At 43.9% G+C, this 26,371-nt stretch overlaps 1 protein-coding gene across 1 annotated transcript; it reads left to right on the forward strand.

Moving 5' to 3' along the window:
• Positions 1 to 1,259: 1,259 nt before the first annotated feature.
• Positions 1,260 to 26,113, forward strand: sphk1 (sphingosine kinase 1). Its single transcript, XM_033644318.2, has 5 exons — positions 1,260 to 1,890; positions 11,301 to 11,450; positions 15,640 to 15,734; positions 18,130 to 18,245; positions 20,035 to 26,113. Exons 1-5 carry the CDS (start codon positions 1,464 to 1,466, stop codon positions 20,942 to 20,944), a joined length of 1,698 nt encoding a protein of 565 aa, XP_033500209.1. The 5' UTR covers positions 1,260 to 1,463; the 3' UTR covers positions 20,945 to 26,113.
• The last annotated feature ends 258 nt before the right edge of the window (positions 26,114 to 26,371 follow it).

Below are 26,371 nucleotides of genomic sequence, written 5' to 3' on the forward strand. Positions count from 1 at the left end.
CATCCCTGCTCTAGAAGGACTGACCAATATATTATCAGTATGAAAAAAGCCTGTGTGGAATACATCACACAATAACACAATATGTGCAGTCTGATCACAACTTTTTTTTTACTTCATCTTAGTCTCAACTAATGCGAAGCATCGCAAATATGATGTCAGATGTGTGTATCAAAAAGCAAAATAGCTCCCATGGCTAATACATAAATTAATGGGGTTAATTTAGACTGCAGGTTTTTGTCAATTAGCTGAAGTTAACATGAAAGAGAGACGCGCAAAGTCCACCAGCCTCCAAACAGATTCACAAGGATATGCCTGAGGCTGATAATTGGGATCACATTCAACAAATGATTGGAATATCTCTTCCAGAGGACATTTAGGGGGCAGAGACTGCCAGTGTATCTAAATATTTAATAGAGGAATTAGGCTATGTGATGAGGGAACTGATAGAGATTTGCAGTTTGGGCAAAAATAAATAGAGTGGAAGTCATTTCTTTCACAAAGTCGACATGCCTTTTCAGTTTTACTGTTTGAAATAAGTTTAAACACTAAAGTAGTTGTAGATAAAAGATGATGTAGTTTTGCAAAACAGTCTAAACTCAAGGTCCACTTACAGGCTGTGTCCGGAGCTTTCAGAAACATCTGTCATCTTCATAGGCGAGTACCTGAAAAAGCCAGTGGGCTCCATGTGGTTAGTAAATGAGCTGAAAACTGGGCCCTATATTGTGTCCATAATGGCCCCATGCCAATCGCCATCACGGGTGGTTTTACCCAAGTGGGCCCCACATGGGTTATGCTACAGCTACCTGGGTACCAAATGGGTATGGGCCCAAAATGGGCATCTTATCCTGGGCCCACTTGGGTAAAACCACCCATATGGGCAGGTGGCATGGGGCCATTATAGACTCTGGACAATCCCATATAGGGTCACTTTTTCAGCCCATTTTCTACCTACATGGGCTCTTAGTTACAAATGTTGGCTGGGGAGTGTTGTTGGATGTTGTCAGAAATTAGATTCTCATAATGGTTATTTTTAAGTAGCTTCAATCCAGACAAGAAGGAGGAGGGTTTGTGGGAGTCAAGTCACATTTAGTTCAAATTTGAATTAACAAGTTAACTGTATGGACCTTTTTTGTGAATTGTTCTCTACATATTTATAAATAAGCCCGAGCAGATGCTTGAAATTGAGAAACTAGTTTGTCAGGCCAAGTTAAAGTGTTGTACATGATCTGGTTTCCTGTGTTTCCTCAGGTGCGCTCGGAGACAGACAGGAAAGCTGAGCTGCGCGCTCCTCCGGCTCCATCACTGCCATTCCCCTTTCAGTCACTAGGGAGAGACTCCGAACTAGGAAAGCTGCTGTTATCACACACTCAAAGGGTCCCACAGCAGGCTGATAGGGAGCACAGTCTGCACCGCACCGCCATCCGCACACCGGCCTCCGGGACGCGTCGCTCTCTCCGCCCGGGATGGAGAAAGACGCCTCTGAACCGGACCCATCCCGCCAGCGGAACGGGGTCGTGGGCGTGCTGTACGGGGAGTTCACCGACACGCTCAACGACAGGGTCCGGTACTCGGTGAGCTTGACGGAGAGCGCCCTGACCATCCAGAGGATCTCCTCATCACCCGGCCGGACTAAGGTGGTTTTTAACTTGACAGACTGTGTCGGCTGCCGGGCGCACAGAGGGCCGGACGGCGCGGACGTCGGTGCCTACTTTACAGCCTATTTCTACCCGTTCAAGAGGCGCTGGATGAGCGCCGGAGTGGCCCGGCAGAGAGTGGAGCAGTGCTTTCGGGTCGCGCTGGTCCAGGACCCGCTCGCCAACCTCCAGGAGGCTGAGAGGTGGGCTCGTGCCATCAGAGATGCCTCGGTGCTGCAGGCGCCCCGGAGAGACGGTGAGCACTGAGGGGAACATGGGTCACAGCGGGTTTGCAGCTTGAAAAATTAACTTCATATTACAAAAACACAGGCCAGGAGAAGGCTAGCAAATACTATTTTTATATGAAGATGAGAAAACCATCAAGTGTAAGCTCAGTCACATGGTGCATGCCAGGATATTCTCATGACCATCACTGTGATTTCACTTTTCTTTAATGTGACAAAAGTGAGCATTTTAAGGGAGTAAATGAAATCAGGTTACCTGACTCAGAAAGCCCCACATGAAACCTCAAGCACAGCACACATTTCTATTTCCAGAAACAGGTTTGTCAGAGAGGATGCACACATTCCCTCAGCTCTCACTAACCTGCTCTACCTGCCCTGAAAGGTGATCCACCTGCCAGCAGCAATTACAGCTGCCTCATTCATTCATACAGCCCATCAGAGGCATGATGGTTCTGGATGTGGAGCCTGTTGTGAACTTACACACACACACACCCATATACACAGTCCCACACTCACACTCACAAAACTGATCACTTAAGTAGTTAGATTTTCTACTGATCCTCTGTCTGCAGAGAATGTAGCCGCTGCTCAGGCTTCATTATTCCCGCTCAGTAAATTCCCACTGAGAGTTTATTGTTGACGGGTGGAAGAATCACATCAAAACAAAGCCTGTTTTTCATCCCCAGCTTTTGCAGGCAGCTACGTCTAATTAGGTCTCGTCATGTCTCGCTCTGTTTAAAATGCAGCCTGTCCTCAGGTTCCTTTGTCTTCCAATCTCATTAGCTTCCCTTTGCTCCATCCGCGTACACAATGAGACAGTCATTAACATGAATACTATATGAGAAGTGTTTATGCAGCTAATTACACCCATCACTCATTTAGGAGGATGTGGTGATACTTGCTGATGATGAGACAAAGCTGTTTCAGTCCCAAAATGGTCCATCATCTGGGAACGGGTGCAGAATCCGGCATGTCAGGTCAGCTAATATCCTCTTCCTCATATAGAAATATTTAACAGTTTAAAATATAAAGCAGACATGTGCTCCCGGGCAGTTCAAAGAGGAAGCGGATATTTGATTTGACAGTGACTAATTTGGAATGTTGGTTGCCAAAGATGGAGGCAAGTGTTGGTATAGTGGGATAAGGAATGAGGTGTGCCCTCCTGGTCACAGCCTCCAGGTGTACACAGCAAACACAGAGAGGTCGATGAATAAAGAGAGAGACTGTGCTTCTGTGTGATGAAGAACATCACCTCCCTCTGGTCTGCAGCCAGCATGGAGTTTGGGTTTCAGCCCTGGATGCCAGGCAGGCAGGCAGATGGTAACCTGAGAGGTAACTGCCCCTCCTGTCACCATCCTCTCACTGGACTCATCAAAGAGCTCCAGCTTGGGAGGTTTTCAAATCACACATACTAATGAACCAGCTCAGACATCTAATGGCTCTCTAACATGGTCTCTCATCCCAGATTTTTTTCTTTTTTTGCCTCTTTTGAACGCAGCGTCTCAGCAATGATGTGATCATATCATTAATTTATGAGCTTGTTTTAGCATTCCGGATCCAGGCCAGCCAATAATACAGTATTTAACAGAATATGATATGTGATTTAAATGAGTAATGTTGTGGTAATAGATGCAGCAGAATTGCTGCTTTGCTGCCTCGTCGGAGAGGGTGTGTGAAGGTCAGCGTGAGTCGCTAATCCCTTATAGTGTATTTAAGTTAATTGCGTGTCATCTCATCTGGTATTGCAGATGGAAAGGTTGGATTAAAAGTGCAATTGCGGCACAAGATTGGTATTTAGTCAGAGTGACGCACTTTCACTGAAGCAGATAAACACTTCATTGAACACGTGAAGGTGCAGTTTCCACTGAGGTTGTAACTCTACTCACTGACTCTAGTTTAGTTTGGGTGACGGCACCAATACTCTCAGAGGGTTCTTACTCTCGCTGCAGGTTCATTGGAATGAATGAGGCGTAAATAATGAAGTGCACACACTATGATACAGTCCTGCACACGCTAATGTCTGCTACAGTATTTCCCCTGCTGAGTGGATTCACAGTGAGATTGCATGCAAAGGAGTGAGATAATGGTTGCTTTGACTTTTTCCGAAACTACTAGCTGCTGCCTTCGTTGCCACTGGCTGTATCCTTTATATGCTGTTCAAACAGCTGGTAGGAGCTCGGTTACAGCTTTAACATTTAGACATTGTGGGTTTTACATTCTTCTGATTACATTCGTGCTACAGAGTTATGATGGTAGTCTTGATTGTTCCCAAACTTCTGTGTCTGACCCCTGTGCACCCTTAAAGGAGCAGTGTGTAGGATTTTGTAGCATCTAAAGGTGAATATTGCAGGCTGCAACCAGCTGAAACTCTGGGTTAGGATTCCCTTAGGGTTAACTGTTCAGGTGAATTATCTGCAGAGGTCTCTTCCTCTCCAAAACAAACAGACCAGGTGATGGACGCCTTGTTTCCACATAGCTCTGTGTGAGTCAACTGGAAGTCCATGTTGCTATGAGAACCTCCATGATCTCTGATGTGTTCGTGAAACTCCACCTTCCATTTTTTTACGGTCCAGTTTGTGGCAAATTTCGGACAGACCGTATGCAATGTGCCACAGGGAACTAGCGTTTAAATGAACTAACTAAGAGACTGATGAATGTTATACAGCTCGACTAAAACGTTTGATGGCATGCTAAGGTTGCGAACACTGGTAGCATGCTAGCTGTGTAACATGCATAGTGGATCATACGTCTTTTAACAAAATATCTTATAAAACTGGCTACACACCTGACAGGCCAACATCAATACATATTCGTCACCATGCATTATTGGTCCCATTTTTGTCTCTGTACGGCTCCATGTGAATATTCCAAAAGATTGAACACTGAAAACACTCAAAAATAACTTTTCTGCCATTTCTGTGGTGGTGTTTTTATCCATCCTAAAAGAAATGCATTTCCTTGCGTTGAATATTAGTGGCATACACCATATACTATATGAAAATACGGGCATTAAGTGTGGAAATGAGTCGTCAAACTAATAAAAACACTGAATAAAGCACTTTCATTATGTCAAATCGATGTTTCTCTGATGCTTTTCGGCTTGTAGCAGATGGGCTACTAGCCCAGCACCTGCTAATGTGTGCTCATCTTTGTCTCTGATAATTTAAGATCCAGATGTTCAGCTGGTTTTTACTGAGAGCCGAATTATCCACAGAGGTCTCTTCCTTTCCAGAACACACAGGCCCGGTGATTTCAACCAGTAAAAACACTGACTAAAGCAGTTTCATATTAAAAATCTGTGTTTTTCCGATGCTATTCAGCTCATGCAAAAGAGCTGCTAACAACAGTGGCTGACGTTTGGTTTGCCTGTTGTGGGCTACTGTAGAAACATGGTAGTGGAACATGGCGGACTCTGTTGACAAGGACCCGCTCCCTATGTAGGTATAAACATCTTATTCCAAGGTAACAGATATACAATATTTTATACACTAAAGAAGACATACTTATTAAATTATATTCATTGCTGCCATTATATCCCCTTGAATCCTGCACACTGAACCTTTAAAATTTAGAATTCTTGCAAGCTACTCCAGTGCCAGTGCGAGCATGAACCTTGCACTGACTGTTTGGATATGGAGGAGAGAGCTGCGGTCTGTTCAGCTCCCACAAAAGTGACTGTTTTTCAGCAGCCGCAGGGTCAGGTGTGTGTCTGTCAGTGTGTGATCTCTCCTCCCGAGGGGCTCTGCTGAAGTCATCGTGGCCTCCTCAGTGAAGGAGACAAGGGCTAAAATGCGTCACCAGACGACCTCTCACCCCGACCAACATCTCAGTCCCTCAGGGCCCTTCGTCTCCTGCTCCGTGACACCCGGCTCTGATGGCCTGTCAACGCCACCCCCCTTCCCCAACCCGCCCCCCCGCCTGGTGATGCCTCAGTGGGCAGTTGTGTTTATGCCCTTTGGACTCCCTCCCCTCCTCTCCGGCAAACACTCACCCAACCTTGGAATGCAGCTTGTTTGCAGACACATCAGTCCAGTCTGGATATAGAGCTACTCCCAAACAAGACGTCTTTCACTGAATAGCCCACATATTTGTTTCTGCTCCAAGAGTTTTCTTGAGTGGCGTCATGGTTAAACAAATCCCACCTGTGCTGCAGTTTGAGATACTGAAGGTACATTGCATTTTTTTATTTAATAATCAGCATTGTGAAACACTAGTGGCAATGAGATGACTCTTCTCTTCTATCAGCTCACTTGTCAGCGCTGTCATCCTGTCGCCTGGCTGCCTCTGTGTGTGTTTACCAACCTGTCCCTGTGAAATACACACACCGCAGTCGAAAGTTTGCTCGCCGGTGTGACGGGCAGGATCTGCCCGCAGGTATCTCACTTCACATCACAGACAGATTTCACATACACCCTCACACCCTGCATCTGTTTTCCTGTCACACACACACAGACGTACAGGCACAGCCCCGCAGGAGAGTCTGGGAGAAGACATTTTCAGAGGCAGAAATTTGGGGCAGCACATTGAAAAATAATGGACATTGAATCATGAATTTATCCACAGTGTATTGAGCTGCCTTGATATCGGCAGTCTTTTTGGTTGTAAAGTCAAAAACACTTCAAATTATTAAAACTGGTGGTTCCCAAACTTTTTTGGGGTGCTTGTGATCCCTTGTTCTCGTTAGTGGTTAGTGGCATTTGTCTACTGATAATGACCAAAGAGTGATTTTGTTTCTTTGTTTTAATTTTAAAGGCCCTGAGACTGATTTAAAATGTGGCCTTTACATACTGTTTGGCAGTGTATATTCAAAAGGAAACATATGACTTCATATTCAGTTTATAACCTGCATGTAAGATAGAGTAAAAACATGTCACTGAGGTTGAATCCAGGTCGTCTCCTGATAAAAATCCTGTGCACAATTAATAATCATTAATTATCTCTGGACAGACTTTATTTGCCTTTACTATATAAAGGAAATCAATTCATTATATACATTGTAAGAATAATGGTTGCATGGAAATTTAGTATTTACGCATAGACTAAATATTAAAAACATGTCTTAATCACTTCATGAAGGCTGGATTTATAGTCGAGCTGTTTTATTGTATCTAATAAACTGCCAAGTGATTGCACATAATCAGCATTTCATAATCATCCATCCCCTGACAGATAAATGAGTCAGAACATTTCCATTCAACCTTTGTGCACAGTGTTACTCCTCAGTTATCAGTTATATAGATAACTGTTGCTTGGATGAATGCATTCCAAATACACTCATCCTAATTTTTTAGCACCCCTGCAACCCCTAACAGGATAAGTGGTTACGGAGAATGAATGAATGAATGGTCAATTAATATGCTGATTATCTTCTCAGATTAATTGCTTGGTCTCTAAAATGTGAGGAAATAGCTGTCCAGAATCTAAAAATATCCAGTTTATTACCCCATAAGACAAAAAAAATCTTGAAAACTGACAATTAAACAATGAATTAATCATCAAAATAGTTGTCAATAATTTTTTCTGTCAATTTACAACTTAATTAATTGACTAGCGGTTGAAGCTCTACCTCCGTATGTGCATTTCTCGCCTCAAACGTTTTCAGAAACACACTTAAGTGCAGTGTTTGGCTGTAAAATGAGAAAGTTTGCTTTGGCTGGTGCTTGGTACTTTGGTCGACTGCGTTCAGCATGGCAGCTAGGCCACAAATATTCTCATTTTTTAAGCTAAACAGTGCAATAAATATGTTTCTGAAAACATTTGAGGTGAGAATTAGGCAATGCAGTAACAGAATCTTGATTCATATTTGATCAGCGCTGCCTAGTTTGACAGTTTGACCGCAGTGCCCGAGCAGTGACTGACATGTTTGACAGCCCCGCTGGAGAATCCTCGGCCAACTGCAGCGTTAATACATAGATTCACTTGCATGATAAGTGATTTTAGAGCAGCCTTCAGAATATAGCAGCATGGGTCCTAAGGTGCAGCATGATAATCACACTGAATTTCATTTTTTCTTCACTTCATTCATTCATTATTCTGTTTGAATCACTGAAATCATCAGAACTGTGTGCAGTGATTCATGCAGGCTACTGAAGGAGCTGGACAAGACATTCTGGACAAACCTTCCTCCACCTCCATCAGTGCTTTCGGCATGATGAATTCCAGTGTCAGAGTTTCCAGAGGAGGATGCTGATCTGTATTTGTTTAGATCTGACCTTTTCGAGGGTTTGTGTGGGTTTATTAAGGGCACGCTATTCAGCTTGGCACACTTGAGTGCAAAGCCCAATTCTAAAGCTCTTTCATCGTCAAAAGGCAGTTTCTACTATATTCTGGAAGTGTAGAGAGGACCTTTGTGTCTGAGAGCGGCATTGTGCTCTGATACAGGTTAAAAAAACAATGGTAACCCTGTGTGGGTGAATGGAGGCAGAGTTTGGCATGTGCCTGTGTGTTTTTGCACTCTCACTCCTCTCCTCTCTTCCTGGCGGATTTACACCTCTTTCACTGAGATATTTTTGTACCTCCGCCGAGTCCTATCATCACGGGCCAAATGAGGGCGGCAGCGACCGCAGCAGTGCAGCACAGGTCACAGTACTGGAAATTGAGGCTCAGACAGCTCAAGCAAGGCAGACAGATGTTCCTGATTCACAACATGGCATTTAGCATCTTACTGTATCTGGAGCAGTGCTGATTCATTTACCTGATAAGAAATAGGTGGTGGAATTTAACCACCCATAACATTTTGTGCTGCTGGTAATTTTGTCTGCCTGATACCAAATCAGCATCACCAGCAGCCAAGTATGGTCGAAACTGATACAGAAGTTTCTGTCCTCCACACCCCAAAATGGATTGTACTTTATGTCCTCTCTGAATCATCTGATATGGTCCCCAGAGAGTCTGTGTCTGATTTAAAGGTCAAGGGCATCAGCTGAAAAATTCACCTTCACAGGATGCTTTTCTCCGAATTCACTTTAAAAAGCAGCAAAACCTTTCAGTGGCAGCCAGGACTACAATTAGATGGCTTTAATATTAGAATAGGAACTTTATGAGGTGAAAGAAACAGCTCCTTATTTATTAAGGCAAAAATCATGCAGGCCCAATAGTGATTAATGCAATTTTAGGGCTGTACCAAATAGTTTGAAGCTTTATTCATTAACGTAAAATTCAAATTCTAAATCAGCATTCAAATGCAATACATGTTTTCATCTAATGACTAAATTTGTTTCAATCTATATGTTGCTGCCATTAGTCAACTAGTCGCCCGCATGTTTATCATTATTAAATGATATATTTTGTGCGGGGCAACACAATGGTTTGAGTTGAAGGTGTGAGAAAGAATAGTATCAGTAACATTGTTAACACTGTGCTACATTACAGAGAAATACAAAACCGTACTAATGAACCTTCATTAATATAGGCCTATATTTTATCTACAAGTGCACGTCACACACTGAGCGAGCCGCCTGTTAATGACACTGTGGGCTAATGGGTATGTAGCTACTTCCATGTTTCAGATGATACGTCATGTTTGTAGTCGACCAATGAAGATGAGTTTACATATCACCTTGGGTTCGTCCTTCACCTTCTCAAAATGATCCCACACTTTGGATTTCCTGCCCGACATGTTATTAACTAGCCTGTGGAATAACTGCAGGTACCAGCCCTGGAAATTAACCTGACTCCTGTCTGACTGCTGAGCGTGGTCACTTCCTGTGTCTGTCCTTTCAAATTAAATTCCCACATGGTCCAGTCACATAGCTAGGTTTTGATTATTCTGACAAGGTGCAGCTCCTAATAGAGTTTCACGTTTTGTTTTTTTATGGGGTTTGTTTCTGCGACTAAGTGACCAATGAAATCTTGCCGACTAATGACCTTTCTGGTTGACTAATGTGTGGTCGACTATAAGGGGGCAGCCCTAAAACACGGACCTTATTTCAGGCATCGAACCAAAAACCCATTGACTTCGAGACAAGGAAACTGAGAGTGTGAAAATGCTAACTCATTTCGGGGTTTTAAGACTCATTCCTAGGGCACTCTGTGTTTTTGCATGTTAATGTAGCTAGCCAGCTGTTTGTCATTTTGTTTGTTTTTTGTTTGTTTTTTTCTCAAAAATTAACCGGTTAGTTACCAGGTAATGGTTGTCAGGCTATTGAAAGCTCAATTAACCAAAACTGACATCCCTAATATTTTTCTAGGATTTAAAGTTTTTTTAGGGTTAGCTTTGGACTTCTGTCGTCATACAAAGTAACGACAGACATCAGAAGCTTCATTCAAAAACTTTAATAAAAGCTAAGAAATTAAAAAATAAAATGACATTCAGTACCGCCCTAGATAATTTGATCTTTAACACATTTCAGTAGAACTATTTAGCAGGTGTTATCCAACAAGTACTCAACCACTTGGGCTACAGCCACCCCCATATCATTTATACATTTTAAACTCATAGCTTTTTTTAATTTGCAGTTCTCCCCATTTCATTTAAAGCAATAGTTTGAGGTTTTGGGGAATACATATATTCACTTTCTTAGTGAGATGAGAAGAACGGCAGCATATAGCATCTAGTCATCTAAGATCGGCATTGAAAGGGGAAGCAGGGGAAACAGCTAGATTTAAGCTCACTTTAACACATAATATCTAATTTGTTAAATCCATACAAAAATAGTGTTAAAAAATGTCATGTTATGGTGGTTATGTGCTGAAATATTTTCTGGCCAGGACCAGTAACTTCCTGGAGTCGCCACTGTTTGCCTGGCAGCTGCTTCTGGATTAAACAAATGAGATAAAACATGTTAATTAGTGAGCTTTAGAGGTGCTGCTCCATGGATTTTGTTACCTTTTCCAGTCTTTATGCTATGCTAGGCTAAGGTAACTGGCAAAATGTCAAGCTATCCCACTCCCCTTTTTCTCTCTTAATAGCTTTCATTTGCTACTTATTTACACTGTAGTTAACTGACACGTAACTTTGTTGCTCTCCTTCAGTTTTCTGTCTTATTATTTAGAATATTATCTTCAGAAAGGGAGCTGGAACATCAGTTGTGCAAGGTGCTGATTCCCTGCCAACCCCTGGGTAATGAAGCGTATTCAGTCTTCCCTTGAGACACGTAAGCAACAGGAGGATTTCCTTGCGGGGATTAATAAAATGTCACAGAATTGCTATAAATAATCGCTATGAGAAGCACCTGTGAGCCCTCTCTCCTTGAAGAATGCAGCACGTCACATTAACATTAAGCATCGTCGATCTGAATGCTGTCACAGCCTCTGACTTCACCGTTTCATGCTCTTTTCTCTCCCCTCAGGGACGAGCCTGTCCTTATACATTCTTTTAAATATTTGATCATGCATAAGGAGACCTCCTCTCTTGTCTTCTTGCATCATCTCTATCCTTGCCTTCACTCACATCCACCTCTCTCTGTGTCTCCTGTCGCAGGTGTGGTGTACGCGGAGGTGCGTCGGCCCTGCAGAGTCATGATTCTGGTGAACCCTCACAGTGGGCGCGGCCAGGCTCTCCAGCTCTTCACCGGCCACGTACAGGGCATGCTCACTGAGGCTGCTGTTCCCTACACACTCGTCATCACAGGTCAGTTGTGCACATTCAGAGACAGTGGGATTCTTGTCAAGGTCACCCTGACATGAAATAGGGTTGAAGGGATTAAACCTTCAACCCCAGCATGGGACAATTACACTAAGAGCTCACACACACTAAACTTAGCGTAATCACAGTATCAACAAACTTTCAGCAGCAGTTTCCACTCTCTGCAGTTATGATACATTATTTGTGTAGTCCCAAATTCACAGGCCACATCTGTGGGCACTCGAGCACTGATACACATTCAATTCTCGTCTCAGCCGCCCCAGCTGCTCCACATTCTGTATGAGTTGCTGGTGGCTTTTTGTGACCTTAAACAGTGCCATGTGTTGGTTACTGTCATCAGACGCTCTGAACTTCAAGTGACCTCCCTCTGAATACCAAGGAGCTGCTGGGAAACAGGGAAAGGCTTTAATGCCAAAAGAAAAAAAAAATCATGCACAGTGCATCATTTAGCCTTTCACTCACATCCGCCCCTCCGCTCCAGCCCCAGCCCTGTTTGGCAGGATTTGACAGGTAAGAATTAGCAGTCTCTTCCAGCTTGGGCCTGGCAGTGCATCGGCTGAATATCTGATACAGCTCAAAGTGAGATTGAATATAACAGTGAAGACAGCAGAAAAGGAGGGTGAAACTGTGTTTGTGTGTGTTTGTTTATTTGAGAAAGAGCGCTGATGCGCATGCAGGCTCTTTGTGCCGACCCCTGGGACTTAAAGGAAGGTCAGCAGCTGGATGGTGATGAAAAAAGACAGAGTAATTACGACGTCGACCCGGGCCGAGCAGAACAGGGTGGAGTGGCGGGAGGGGGGAGGATGTGGGTCGCCGAGGGCCTTCAGTGGTCGGATAGGGTAGCTAGTCAGAAGCGACCGTGAGTGGATTAACAGGCACAACCCATATTCCCAGCACGCAGCTCCTTGATGAATGTATCACACAGCCTTTGCCCGAGGAAGGACACGAACCAATGGAGGCGCCTCTTGTGCCAGCGTGTACCTTTTACATACTGTATGAAGCATCCAGTGTACCGAGCTTTATCTTTACCCTGGTTAACCTCAGAAGAACGCGATGGAGTGTGACACGGGGAGGAAAATGCTGCATTTAAACAACTGGAATTAGGACAGGCACGATATTAGATCATTACACGATTATCATGGCCAGAAGAGTTCATGATAATGATAAAAAATATCTTAAATCTTAAAATACGAGTCTAGGGAGGTGGAGAAAGAGTACTTACAAAATCATACAAGAAGAGCAGTTTAATTTTGGCGTCACTGGCCAAAAATCCCATAATCAACGCTGAGCATATTGTAATGCGAGTGAACTGTGAGAAAACTAGACTTCTGCCCTCTTCTTGGCTCTGTTTTCAAGCTTTGCAAAATCTAGCCGCTGAAAGGAGACTTTCAAGACGTTCCTATTGGCTGTTCTGCAAATACAGATGTGCATGTTCCACCCTTCTGTGAAAACCTGATTCCATAGCGGAGAATCCTGCAGAGAGAGTTGCTATTCCAGCATTGGCAACAACTCCCTACACTGCAAAGCAACCCACAACTGGAAGACGGACTTATCAAAAAGAGAGTCTGACAATAAAGAAACTAAAACATGTGAATATCAGCGAAGTGTTTCAGAGATGGAGAGAAAATGTTGCTAATAATTTAGCTTTCTGCTAACTGGAGCCTTACTGTACGTTCACACCGTTCACGTGAATCACGTGAATCATTCGAACGTTCGATCGTGCTCTTCAATTTAAAGGAGCCGCAAAGTGGACTACTGGCTTGAAAGCAGCGTAGTTGCCGCTTGCTGTTGTCCAGTTAAAAAGCTCATAGTTGGACGACAGAAAGTTATGTTTGGTCAATGAAAACAGAAAACATACGAACGTTCAAACCAAGCAAGGAAGACTTGCAATTCTCTCCTCGATTACTAACATTACACACTGTAAAACTCACCAGACCAACCAACTACCTCTGCGACGCAGTTCCAAGCCTCATTATTTTTATTTTGGTCTCTGTAACCGAACAGCAACACATTATAAAGGACTGAGTGGGCGCGAACACAAGTAATAAAGTTCTCGATACCCATTGTCGGAGCAAGTGTGCCGTAGGAACCAAAGTTACATGGCTTGTTCTCTGGGACCCGCTTCATCGAAGCATGTCGGCATTCCGATTGGTTGTCGCCGAACTGCGTCAGAGCTCATTACCATAAAGTTAAACAAGTTTTAACTCCCCTCCAGAGCCACTCCAGTCGCTTTGGTTGCCCAAGACGCCCGGCAAACGGCCAGGTCGCCCAAGTCGCCGGGCACTCATTGAAAATGAATGACTTCCGCCGCTTTGGAAGCTCTGGTCGCTGCTGGTGTGAACGTACAGTTAGGCTCATGGCTGCTGCGTCATGTTCACGTTCATGTAGCTGACGTTAGCTAGAGCCTCGAATCAGAGTGTCCTCCACCCTACTCCCCGTCGCTTCAGACCACCTCACCGGGAGGAGAACGGGCAGCAGCTCTGAAGACGAACCCCCAGCTACAGGAGACTGGACAATCGCAACTGCCTGCAAGACTAGCTAACAGGTTAGACCCAGTTGTTGCCACTGCCATTTGTGCAGGCTGATTTCAAGCCATTTCAGCCACCGACCAAAAGTCCATCTCCTTGGCTGCTGTCAGCTCTCCTCCCGGGGAAAGCAGTCCACAGTGGCGGGGAGCGAGGCAGAGGGATGGTGGGGTGGCCAACATTAGCTTGCCAATTCTTGTCTCAGTCGTGGTGGTAAAAAGAGAGTGACTGGACAAGGAGGGGCTGAGCAAATGAGCTGTGTGCAACTCTACAATAAAGAAAAGAGATCAAATAAATCAATGTCTGTGAAATGCTGGACTAATGCTTGAAGTGACTGCATATGCCGCGTCGTCTGTTGGGTTTTTTTTTCCAGATTTCTGCCTACCCTGGCTTTAATGTGAAGTCAAAAGGAACCAGATGGCATCGGGGGAGGGAGAAAAAGAAATGGAAATGATTTAAGAGGTGCTGGATTGTTTTCATGATGCTATCATATGTGTATTATTCATTTTTAAATATCATATTCATCGTCTAAACTAGTATATCGCAACACCCCTAAATGGAATATACCTGAAATTTCAAGTGTGTATTTATTTGTTGTCTTGGTAGAGTGTAATTGTCAGCCAAAATTTGTGCAGCTCAAAGATGGATCAACAAATTAACGATAAACACGACAGCTGGGTTCAGATTTAGGTTGGTGTGTTTGTGTGTGTTTGGCTGTGACCCCGTGAATAAGGAAGTGGCTGGGAAGTAAAGCATCAGCTCCGAGCCCCGGCAGCTTTAAAGTGCTGAGTCAGCTGTGCAGCGCAGTTACTCTCTAACTGCCTCTGTCTGTCAACACAGCACTGCATCACAGCCTTCAGCCTCCACAGCACACGGCAAACAAACAGCAGCAACACGGGGCGCACCACTGGGAGAGGGAGGCCCGGGAGTGTGTTGTATGGGGGGGACAGGTAGAGGTTGAGCAAAGTGAAAGGGAGGTAGAGGGCAGTTGTTTTTATTCCAGTTCTGTCCTCGATCGATACTGGAGCTGGAGTGGAAAAATATTTCCTTCATGATGGCAGTGCATCAATACTTGCTAACTTCTTTGCCGTCTGCCTTCCTCTCTCTGTCTCTCTCCCTCTTCCACACATACACACACACACACACACACACCGCTCCACTGGGGAGTCTCGGCTGGTAGGACTGTAGACTTTAATGCTGGCAGGATGAGCCCATAGAGAGCCCCTGCAGAGGGACCCACTCAAGGACGCTGCCAATAAAACTAGGCTGAACAAATAGCTCAGTCCTCCGCCGGCGCATTAACCAATATGCACACACACATACACATACTGAGCACATGCGTCCATTGAATGCACTCGCACACACACACATGCAGATATTTGTCAGTCACAGATGTTTGCAGGCCGGCTAAGCTGCCTCGGAGCTGTTGAGTAGCCACTGGATGGGCTAATGTGATATGTTTTGCCTGATAAGGGGAAATTGAATCTCTTTTCTGCCTAATCTCCCTGATCCCACCCCAGAGGCTGGTGATGAAGGCAGCATGTCTCTTTTCTCTGCCCTTGCCCTTGTTTTTATTTTTCTCAGTTTGTCCTACACATCCTCTGTTTTGTCTTTTTTCTTTCTCTCTTGTCTGCATGTCCTTCCTTCAGAGCACCAGAACCACGCACGGGAGCTGGTGAAGAAGGCCGACCTGTCGCAGTGGGACGCCCTGGTTATCATGTCTGGAGACGGACTGCTGTATGAGGTGCTTAGAGTTTGACCCAGACTATTGTGATATGATAATCAAAACAGAAGATTAAAAGTGCCTAGATAAAAACAAATCAAATTGTGACATACAGTACACATTTTTATATGTATTTCCTTTGTAATTGTCATTTAAAGGTACGGTGTGTAAAATTTAGGAGCATTTAGTAGTAAGGGATGCAACATTGCAGCCAACTGAAACTTCTCCCATGTGCCAAGAGTGTAGGAGAGCTACAGTGGTCAACGTGAAAATGCGAAAACGTTAAAACATAAATGGCTCTATCTAGAGTCAGTGTTTGGTTTGTCTGTTTTGGTCTACTGCAGAAACAACATGGTGGACTCCGTGGAGGAGAGCCGTAGGTATAGGGTTGTAGGTATAAACAGCTCATTCTAAGGTAACAACAATACAAGTGTTTACGAAACAAATGTATGACAAAAAACTGGGTGTATGGTCATTTCCATGCAAAGCTTGGCATTTATCAATGTGGACGTGAGCGGAGGCTACGATCAGATCTCGCGTCAGGACTTAACTCGTGGATGCAAGTTTGAGTCAGTGTGGACTTGGGGTTGCAGCGCAGCAAGTAAGAACATATCACTTAAAAATGTAAAGCCTATGACAAAATATTACATTTTGTAAGGGCTCACATCGCTGCATGCTCTCTATCGCAGCTCAAGCCAAAGCCAATGCATGTTTACGTCATTTATCATTAAAACATTACTAAAAAGAAACAGATAAACCCTACAACAATGAAATCATTGAAATACTAGTGTCCTAGGTGATTACAGTTTTACAGTTGTCGGCTCGGACACAGGTGGTGTGTCTGTGTCTCCTCCACCACCCGTTATGCCCGAAAATAAAGCAGATCCAATACACGCGGCAACACACTCCTTGGTCTGGGTCAATGATAAGCTTTTATATGAGTATTGTAAGTACAATATCAATGTTATGTAATATATGGGCTAATGTTGTTAATATATCCATCCATCCATTTTCGTAACCACTTATCCTCTTTAGCGTCGCGGGTGGGCTGGAGCCTATCCCAGCTGACATTGGGCAAGAGGAAATGTACACCCTGGACAGGTCACCAGACTATCACAGGGCTGACACATAGAGACAGACAACCATTCACACTCACATTCACACCTACGGACAATTTAGAGTCACCAATTAACCTGCACGTCTTTGGACTGTGGGAGGAAGCAGGAGTACCCGGAGGAAACCCACACTGACACAGGGAGAACATGCAAACTCCACACAGAAGGGCTCCCCCACCTCTGGTTCAAACCAGGAACCCTCTTGCTTTGAGGTGACAATGCTAACCACTGCCCCCTGGAAGGATGTATACATTACATATTCCAGCCTCAAGTTTGACTGTCCACTGCAACGCTATGCTGCATATATAATACCTTTGATGCCACTTTTCAGGCTTCCAAATAGAACCAGTTGGTTAAATTGGACCTGGGGCATCAGTGTTTCTATTTATAGCTCAGAGAAGTTTCTCTTCTTGGCTGTTTTATGTCTCTCCATATTGTAAATTCAGGGGTTACATTTCCAAACAGAGATATTTCATTGATGATTGTCTTCAGCTGCCACATTTATCAAAGCCCGATCATTCCTACGCTGTAATTGGCAAGATCCGAATGTTTCATGAGTCGCGCAAACTTTATTGTTGATTATTTAAGCGCTCGGATCTGCACTGGTTTGTATGATCTTATTTTCAGGTGAGTATGATAACGTAGTTATGAATATAATATTCAGTTTCTGCTAATATATCCCCCTGAATCCTACACACTGGACCTTTATCATATGTTTTTATGGAGTGATTCATTGATTATATAGTCGAGTTATACATATAAAGGAAACATATATAACAATATGTATTGCATTTCAATTTATGTCTTTGTTTGACTTGTTTTTGAGCATTTCAAATCTTCCATTAAATCAACCAATCAAAGATGGAAGTAATACACCCTCTCTCACCCCTCTTTCTATTTTTAGCAGTTTTCAGAATAGGCCTGTAAAAATTTGATTTGTACAAAAAATCCCAGTGATTCTGGCACCTATGATCTCTGAAGTCATTGATTAATTTCAATCATCATTAAATTGCTTTGTAGATGCTTCAGTGATTTTAGTTGTTAAAAACGATGACAAACAATTTCTTTTTTTTTTTTTAAAAAAATACACAGGTCATTGTGTGGGTGCTTTTCTGCTCTGCGCTGTACTATATTATGGATGTATAAATCTAAAGCCAGAGTGGCTCCATGTTCCCTGGTGGTACCACTTGAACAGCAATCAAAGAAACACATTTTCTCATAACTATAAGTCACACACAAACGCTGCCTTCTATTTAGGACCGTGCTCTAATTCTGCTATTGTATTGTTCTTGTTTATTCAGGTGATAAATGGTCTGATGGAGCGGGAGGACTGGCAAGAGGCCATTCAGACCCCTCTGGGTATTCTACCAGGTGGCTCAGGCAACGCCCTGGCCGCCTCTGTCCACCACTACTCACAGTGAGTCAGTCCATTAATGAGTCATTTAAATGCATGGACCAACAGTACAGAATAAGAAGAACCTTCCTCAGCCTAAAAAAGAACGATTTATCTCCTTTCGGTGTAATTATGCCAAGGGCTGACTGTGCACATCATTTCTCAGGAGGGGGCAGAGACAGCCAAGCGGACTGGAACTGCTTGGCTGTGCGGCAGAGGTCATTTCAGGCTGCTGATAACTCACAGAGAAATGATGTGATGGGTTTAGAAACTTGCACATTATAAGCGCTTACAGTCCAGGGTGCAGATGTGGAAATAGTAGACCCAGAACATGTCCAGGGTGTCATCTCCATCTGCTGGTTGGCTGTGGGCACAACATCAGAGAAGAAAACGGGAATATATTTGTCCCCCGGGGGTTATTGCTTGTGCTCTCCTATGAGCTTCAAGTGTGATCAGGGCCGGAGCCAGGGTTTTTAGAATACTGTGATCGTGAGCCCAAGTGCCCCCTCTGTTGTTGTTTTCCTTTGCCAAGTAATTGTGACATTAAGACAGTCCCACCAGGATTTCACAGGTGTTTTGTGGAGATTGTTGTGGCCTAGAATGCCTGATTTCATGACAACTTTTCTAAAACAAAATTTCAATGCATGTTGCAATGTTTTTAGATGTTTTTTGCAATTAAAGTGCAGGAGGAGATTGCAAAAATGGTTGCAATCTTTTGGTGCAGTTATTTTAAAATTGAAGACAACTTGTTCCAATTACAATTAAGTTGGATTTATACTTCTGCATGGAATCAACACCATACATACGGGGTATGGGTCGTAGCCTGATGTGCACCTCCTAAGAAATGTAACTACATGTCGCATCTCCTGTCTATTTTTGTAAGCTGAAACCATTTCCCTCAGTGGAAACAAGGCTTTTATTTACTTTAATTTCACAGATAAGAAACAATAAACTGTGAAGATAATAAAACCTTCACAAAATAACTCTCTGCTAGTCACTTGGCTAATTTATACAATATAAAATGCCATAGGCTTGTGCTAACAACATTAGCATGTTACATTTGGTTGGAAAACGTGTTTAGTATAAGACAGTTGTTTTGTCAGTGAACCTTCTGAGTTGTAATGGAGCCAAAGTTTGTAATGTTACCTTTGTTAAATGTTGTTGTTGTCCCTGGCTTCACACGAGTAGAGGAAAAATCCGCTAGCCACTAGGCTAATTTATGCAATGTAAAATGCCATAGGCTTGTGCTAATAACATTAGCATGTTGTATTTGTGGGGAAAATGTGTCCAGATAAAGACAAGTGTTTGTCTGTGAATGCTGCAAGTTATAGTGAAGCTGATTTGTGTACTTGTGTTTGAAATTGTCTCTATTAAGACATGTTTAATGTGTGTTTAATGTGTGTTTTGAATCAACTAAACTTTACAGCACTTCACAGAAACATAACCGCTGACTAGTATTTTGGAGGTGTAACTGCAGAGTGACACAGATACACCACCGCACAAGTATAAATGCTCTCAACAGCGTCAGCCTGCGTATGCTTGGCAGTAATTTTAGTTGGTAAATGAGAGATGTTCATGTCGCACATCTGAGTCTTCACAATCAGAAACAAACAAGTGTTTATGTTGACGTTGTGCGAGGGACTGCTATGATGGGTGAAACTCACAGGAAACTGCACAGAATTCACTAGGACTGGTTGAATTTGCGTTAATTGTTGTGATTGCAACATCTGAAATCCTGGAGGGGTTTGCAAGAGTAACTGATAAGACTCTCAGGTGATGCTATGATTGCTTCTAACTCTTGACCTTCTTTCAGGTCGCCTCCAGCATGGAACGAGGAGCTACTATTGAGCTGTGGCTTCATGCTGTGCAAAGGTCTGGTTGTCTCCATGGACCTGGTGTCGATCCACTTGTCCTCTCACCAGCGCCTCTTCTCCTTCCTCTCTCTGGCCTGGGGCTTCGTGGCCGACGTCGACATCGAAAGCGAGAAGTACCGCCATGTTGGAGCAATCCGCTTCCTGATGGGCACCCTGGTGCGTTTGGCCTCCCTCAGAGTCTACCAGGGCCGGTTAGCGTATCTGCCTGTAAAGGAGACACCGAAACATCCAAAAGGGAGCATCAAGGCCAACCACCCTCCCTCCACACCTCAGCGCCCTTCGCTCTGCTCCTCCCTTCCCTGTCGCCTCCTCCCCAATTCTTCTCCAAACCAGAACTCTCGCCACAATCACAACAGCACAAACTCCAACCACAACACCATCACTAACTCCTCCAACAATGCTATCACCACCAAGAGACCTGAGACCCAGAGTGATGTCAAGACCAGAGCACCGGAGGACTCTCTGCTTCCTGGTTTGGACCAACCAGTCCCAGAGAGCTGGACGGTGGTCAAGGAGGAGGACTTTGTCTTGGTGCTGGCTATTTACCAGTCCCACCTGGCTGAGGACCTGTGGACAGTCCCTGGTGCAAATGCAGACGACGGTGTGATTCACCTGTTTTATGTGACAGCAGGAATCTCCCGTCCCGCCCTCCTGCGCCTTTTCCTCGCCATGGAGAAGGGCGGCCACTTGGCGTGCGGATGCCCCTACCTGGTGTATGAGAAGGTGAAGGCCCTGCGGCTGGAGCCTGTCTCTCCCCAAGGCATGATCACTGTGGACGGGGAGATGGTGGAGTACGGGCCTGTTCAGGCTCAAATCCACCCGGGACTGGCCAGACTCATTTGTGGATGAACCTGGATTATCTTAATCTTTTCTGGCTGTAGAGCTTTCTAGTTTGGCCTTTTATACTCAGTGTTGATTTCTTTCTGTATGCTGTGTTTTCAGAAGTGCCAAAGACGTTTTATCAGCCTCTGGAAATTCCTCTATTTTTCTACAGAAACAACTTGTCCTATTTTTATCGACCCCCCTCCCCGCGTCCCCTCTTTCTCTCAATGTTTGATTCAGGGTCAAAGCCATGGATGGTTGTTCTTGCTGCTGGCTGGTCCCAGCTTAGAGAAATGGATAGAGATTGTGTGTGTGTATGTGTGTGTGTGTTTGTGTGCATAAGCTAGCGAGATCTTTATGTATGTTTGTGTGCACTCGTGTGTGTATGTGTGAGACTGTGCGCGAGAAGCTCTGGCACATAGCGGTGCAGTGGCTGAGGAGTGCATTGTGCACTCTGCTGTCGGACCTCATAAGCATGACACACGTGAAGAGAAGCACATTTTCCTGTCCCGTCCTGGGAAGCTTGTGGAGAAACCACGCCCCTTGTCCCACTGTACTGCCCCCAGGCCGACAATCTCCCTCCTGGGCAACTGCTCTGACAGCATCGCCTCCCCCTCAGCCTGGTAAAGAGGAGCTTTCTTCCTGAGGAGATATAAATCCCCCGGGGATTTGATGTTGAAAAATCTTTAATCTTTGCATAGCTTATATAAACTCGAACAATACTAGATCCAGTCACACTAAGCAGTGAATTCAGCCCCCCCTTTCTCCTCTGTGTGTGTGAAAACTTCCTCCAGCTGATGATACACGAAGAGCTGGTGAAGTGGAGAGAAACCTGACCAGCTGGGGTTACACCTCCATCCACTTCCTGTCCTGTCCGCTCTCTCACCCTGCTTCATCTGCAACCATCATCAAACTGTAGAAACCGCCTCCACTCACACATAAACACACTTTCTTTTCCCCATCCCCCCTCCTCCTATGCACAGCTCCTCACATACACACTTGTACACACACATTCCCTTGCATCTCTGCAGCACTTAGCGAGGGGGAGGGGCATGGTCTGCTACTGTGCATATGATCCCCTCTCCTCTTGCCATCTTAAGATTGTACTCTCCCTCCCTCCTTCGGTTAATGAGCCATCAGCACCTAATGTGTCCTTAATATGAAGCTTTACATCTGCGAAGGCGTGCAAAAATGTTTAATCGTAAAGAAGCTTTTAAGTGAGTTTCAGCACTTAACGCTGATTAGACAGGCTGAAGCTCACTAAAGTGGAGAGGTTTCACACCAGGTCAGTCAGCGTTGCATATCGAGAGGCGTGCGATCAATGTGAGCTGGAGGGAGTCAAGTGCTCTGCTCCACCGTGTGGCCTTTTCCCTGGTTGTCAGTGCTGCGGTGATGAGCATTAGTGCACCAGAGCAGAGCAGAGTGCAAATGTTAGCATTATCATCAGTCCCCCCCACACACTCACACACACACACACACACCAGTTTATTTCAGGTCAGGACGACCGCACCAGAACTGTTACATCCACAGGTATGCAGCAACTGACTATCATCACTTAGGGAGTGAGCTGTCTTCTCTGACCTTAAAAACAAATCATATTCTTCAATTATGAAACAAAATCAGAATGTGAGACATTCCTGTGTGAACGCTGATGCATCTGCAAACAACACAATCACCTCTTATGCTGAAAGTGAAAGGTAGAATGTTGACAGGCTAATAGGGTTCAAAGAAATGCTGATTATAAGCTTTTTAATGTTTTGATGAATACATCACTGTCATCCTGAGTGCAATACAGTCAATGCAGTGAGCTGATAGCGCACATTGTTTTACTGCTGAGGTTTCTGGAGCTTGTGAAATGAGGACAGACGGTGTTTGGCTTTCATTGGACGAAGAGTAAATAAAATTTCTCACATTATGCAAACATAAGGAAGCTCTCTTTAGGGACTGTGTGAAAATTATTTGGGTGTGAAGGGAGGCTGAGGATTATGTTTCACTCTCTGACCAGCACAATAGTTATTTTGAACGCTCCCTGACTTTCTTTGCAGCCACAATTTATGCAACACATTAGGGTTGGATGATATGGCCAAAAAGTACTAAAATCTCGATTTTTTTCAAGCTTTGGGCCAACTCATGATTTTAATTTACAAAATGCAACAAGACCAAAACATGACTGAAATATCATGTTTTTAGGACTCCATGTACAAGATACAGTCATTGAGCATTAATAATTTAAAAAACCCTGCACTACCTGCGTTGTGCACATTGAAAAACATACAGGTTATCCCACATACTGTAGCTATGGACTAAGCAAGCGTCCACTTTAATTATCCTGCAGAGATAAAGCAGAAAAGTCTGCAGAGTCTCTTGACAAGACTTTAGCTTGATATCTGAAGACAGATGCAAGCTAGCGTCGGCTGCCCAGCAGGTAAAGACAGACTAAATAAAGCAGAATCCGCACACTTATTGTTCAGCTCCTTCAAAGGTGCTGTATACAACATTCAGCATTAATATAGCAGCAAACATCTATTTGTTATGTAATGATACAGTGAAGTAATGGTGCCCTGAGCAGAGAATGAAGTCACGCCACCTTTATTTGTGTTGTAATCCAAGCTTCTCTGCTGTGGAAGAAGGTCCAGCTGCACCTGCATGTGAGTGCATGTGAGTCCCTGTTCGTGTATCCCACCGGCTAGCTAATCACCACCGCTCTGTGCCGCGCTCATTCAGCAGTTACTGACACACGACACACGGTGATGCAGGCGTTGCGCCAGACCATCATGATGAATAGGGAGCTGAGCTGGAAGGCGAAGCATTCGATTTACTGGTCCATCTACATCCCAACCCTCACCAATGGTCATGAGCTCTGGGTAGTGACCGCAAGAATGAGATTGCGGATCCAAGTGGCCAAAATGAGTTTCCTCCATGGGGTGTCTGGGCTTAGCCTTAGAGATAGGGTAAGGAGCTCGGACATCCGGAGGGAGCTTGCTGCTTCTTCGTGTCGAAAGGGGTCTGTTGAGTTGGTTCGGGCACGTCCCACTGGTAGGAGGCCCCGGGGCAGACCCTAAAACACATTGGAGGGATAACATATCTCATCTGGCCTGGGAACGCCTTGGGAGCTGGAAAGCGTTGCTGGGGAGAGGGCCGTCTGGGGTGCTTTGCTTGGCCTGCTGCCCCCACGACCCGGTCCCGGATAAGCGGATGAAAATGGATGGATGGGTAGATGCACAGTGCCAAAATAATGTCACTGTGGTAGCACAACCACCCTCCAGTTCCCCACCATTAACTCTAACAGCACTGTTGCTGTTGTTAGCACTGTTGGCACTGTTAGCATCGTTAGCTGCTAGCCGCTGGCTCAGCCACCTCCATGCTGAGAGCCAAGTGCAGACAATCCTGGCTCAGACTCTGCGTCATACACATATGTTCTGAATGTTGCATACAGCTCATTTAAAAATATTTTTTTGTGCACTTTTCAAAAACTACTGAACTGAATTTATGCAATTTATACATTTCTCATTGATTAGTAATCTGTAAACTATAATATTTCAAAAGTAACCTTCCCATCCCTGTTAGCTACAAGTCAGTTGTGTTGAGGAAAATAAAGCCCAGACACGAATATAAGACTCTTTGCCTTCACATACGGCAAAATGCACCACCATGACTTGTGGCGTGCACAGCAGCCATTTTATTGATGCAACTATTTGACCCCCTCCAATAATTTTTGTACACTCCCTCAGTGAACCATGACATACTTGAAGTTGATCTCCTCCATTCTCCATCTTCACTGCAGTGCCGATTTTTTGCCTATAACTTGGTTTTACTGTCTGAAACATTTTCATATACTGTGTGTGATAGTCATAGCTACAGCATACTGTACCTTCTACCATTACTGTATCCTCATCAGTTACCCAGGTGCTTTGAATGCATTATCATGTTCTGCAGGCTGCACTCATGAACTCGCAGTTGCCTACGTGCAATGTTCATTATTAAATGTATAAAGTACATCCTCATAAGAGTAGAGATAAGCTATGCAAATCCCTTGTCATGGCTGCAGATATCTGGAGTGAGGGGGCCCTCTGCTGGACCGCACATATACACTCATTGAACAGTCCTGAAATATTATGTCATACTGTGCAAATCTCTTCAGACTGCCACCTCTTTCCTGCGTCTTATATTTACCACCATGAATGAATCAACATTAAGCTTCGATGCAGGAGACGTAACGTCAAACAAACCTCCATTAATTGAAGCAAACATCCATGTTATTGTAATTTACCATCAGAGAAATGTACTTGATGCTTAGAAACACGGCTGCAAATAAAAATGTGTTGACATGTTGGTGCAGGACTGTGTTACACTACTGTTAAATTATGGTACTATACTGTTAAATTGTTTATTCCACTGGCTGCTTTAATGTAACAGCAGTTTCTTTTTTTAAACACAGATGTTAATACTTGTCTTTGTCCATGCTGTTGTGGCATTTTAGAAATGATTTAAGGACGTTGTGTCACAGAGAATGAACCAAAATGAGACCCAATGATGTTTTTATGATCCTCAAAGAATCTGAATATGTTATACTTGTTATAGTCAGAATCTCTTGAGTTGCCGTTGTATCCACACACATGATTTACAGCTAGGCAATGACTGTGTATTCATTGCTTTGTTATTTGATGTGGTGATTTTGAGCTGGATTTTAGTGCAGTAGATCAGGGGATCCATGTGGTATGGCTGAATGTATTATTCTGTCCATGTTAGTTAAAAACAAAAAGTTAATCGTGTGCCACGTGTTCGCAGCTTTTCACTTTGAAGTAAGTGCAAATAGGGGAAAAAGTTTTTCCAGAGAGTGCCTTAGCCATTACCCCAGACAGCAGATAGGTGGTGCACAGAAATAAAATACAACAGACGGGAACAAATCTTTCTTTGAGTACTCTATCACATTAAATACTTATTACTTGGTATGCATCAGTGTTACAATACAAACACACACTGATTCTCTATTACAGGCAGTATTCTGTGTGACCTGTGAAGCTTTCTTGAGGAAGGGTTGACTGGGTTCTGAGTTGTAACATCCATATAAGGTTGTTATTGCATCTATTGAACTGGCTGTTGACAACCAGGTATTCATCATCTTTTATTTTCTCGTAATTATTTGTTTATAGACCTCTTTTTTAAAAGACCAATAAACATATTCATATAGAAAAATTGCCTCTTTTTTGTGTTGATTATTAATGATATATGATCCAAATATATGTGGAGTCATGTCTGAGCTTTTGATTCAAATATCTGGACAATAAAACAGTTGGAGGACAACAGCTTTACAGCTTATGGAAACAAAAAATATGAGGGTGCTACTACAATTCTTCAAAGGGAAAGTGCTTAAAGACTACGTAGATGGCTTTGTACTCTTATGGTGTGTATACTATACATTATTCTTACAGTGTGTAAATATCTAATAACCTA

This window comes from Epinephelus lanceolatus, chromosome 18, assembly GCF_041903045.1.
Source record: "Epinephelus lanceolatus isolate andai-2023 chromosome 18, ASM4190304v1, whole genome shotgun sequence".
In the NCBI taxonomy this organism is placed as follows: Eukaryota; Metazoa; Chordata; class Actinopteri; order Perciformes; family Serranidae; genus Epinephelus; species Epinephelus lanceolatus.

Excerpts from the sequence above, each read along its gene's own strand:
- sphk1 (XM_033644318.2), top strand. The coding sequence starts at position 1,464 with ATGGAGAAAGACGCCTCTGAACCGGACCCATCCCGCCAGCGGAACGGG. Across the intron at positions 1,891-11,300 it reads GCAGGCGCCCCGGAGAGACG|GTGTGGTGTACGCGGAGGTG; the intron begins GTGAGCACTGAG and ends CTCCTGTCGCAG. Across the intron at positions 15,735-18,129 it reads GAGACGGACTGCTGTATGAG|GTGATAAATGGTCTGATGGA; the intron begins GTGCTTAGAGTT and ends TTGTTTATTCAG.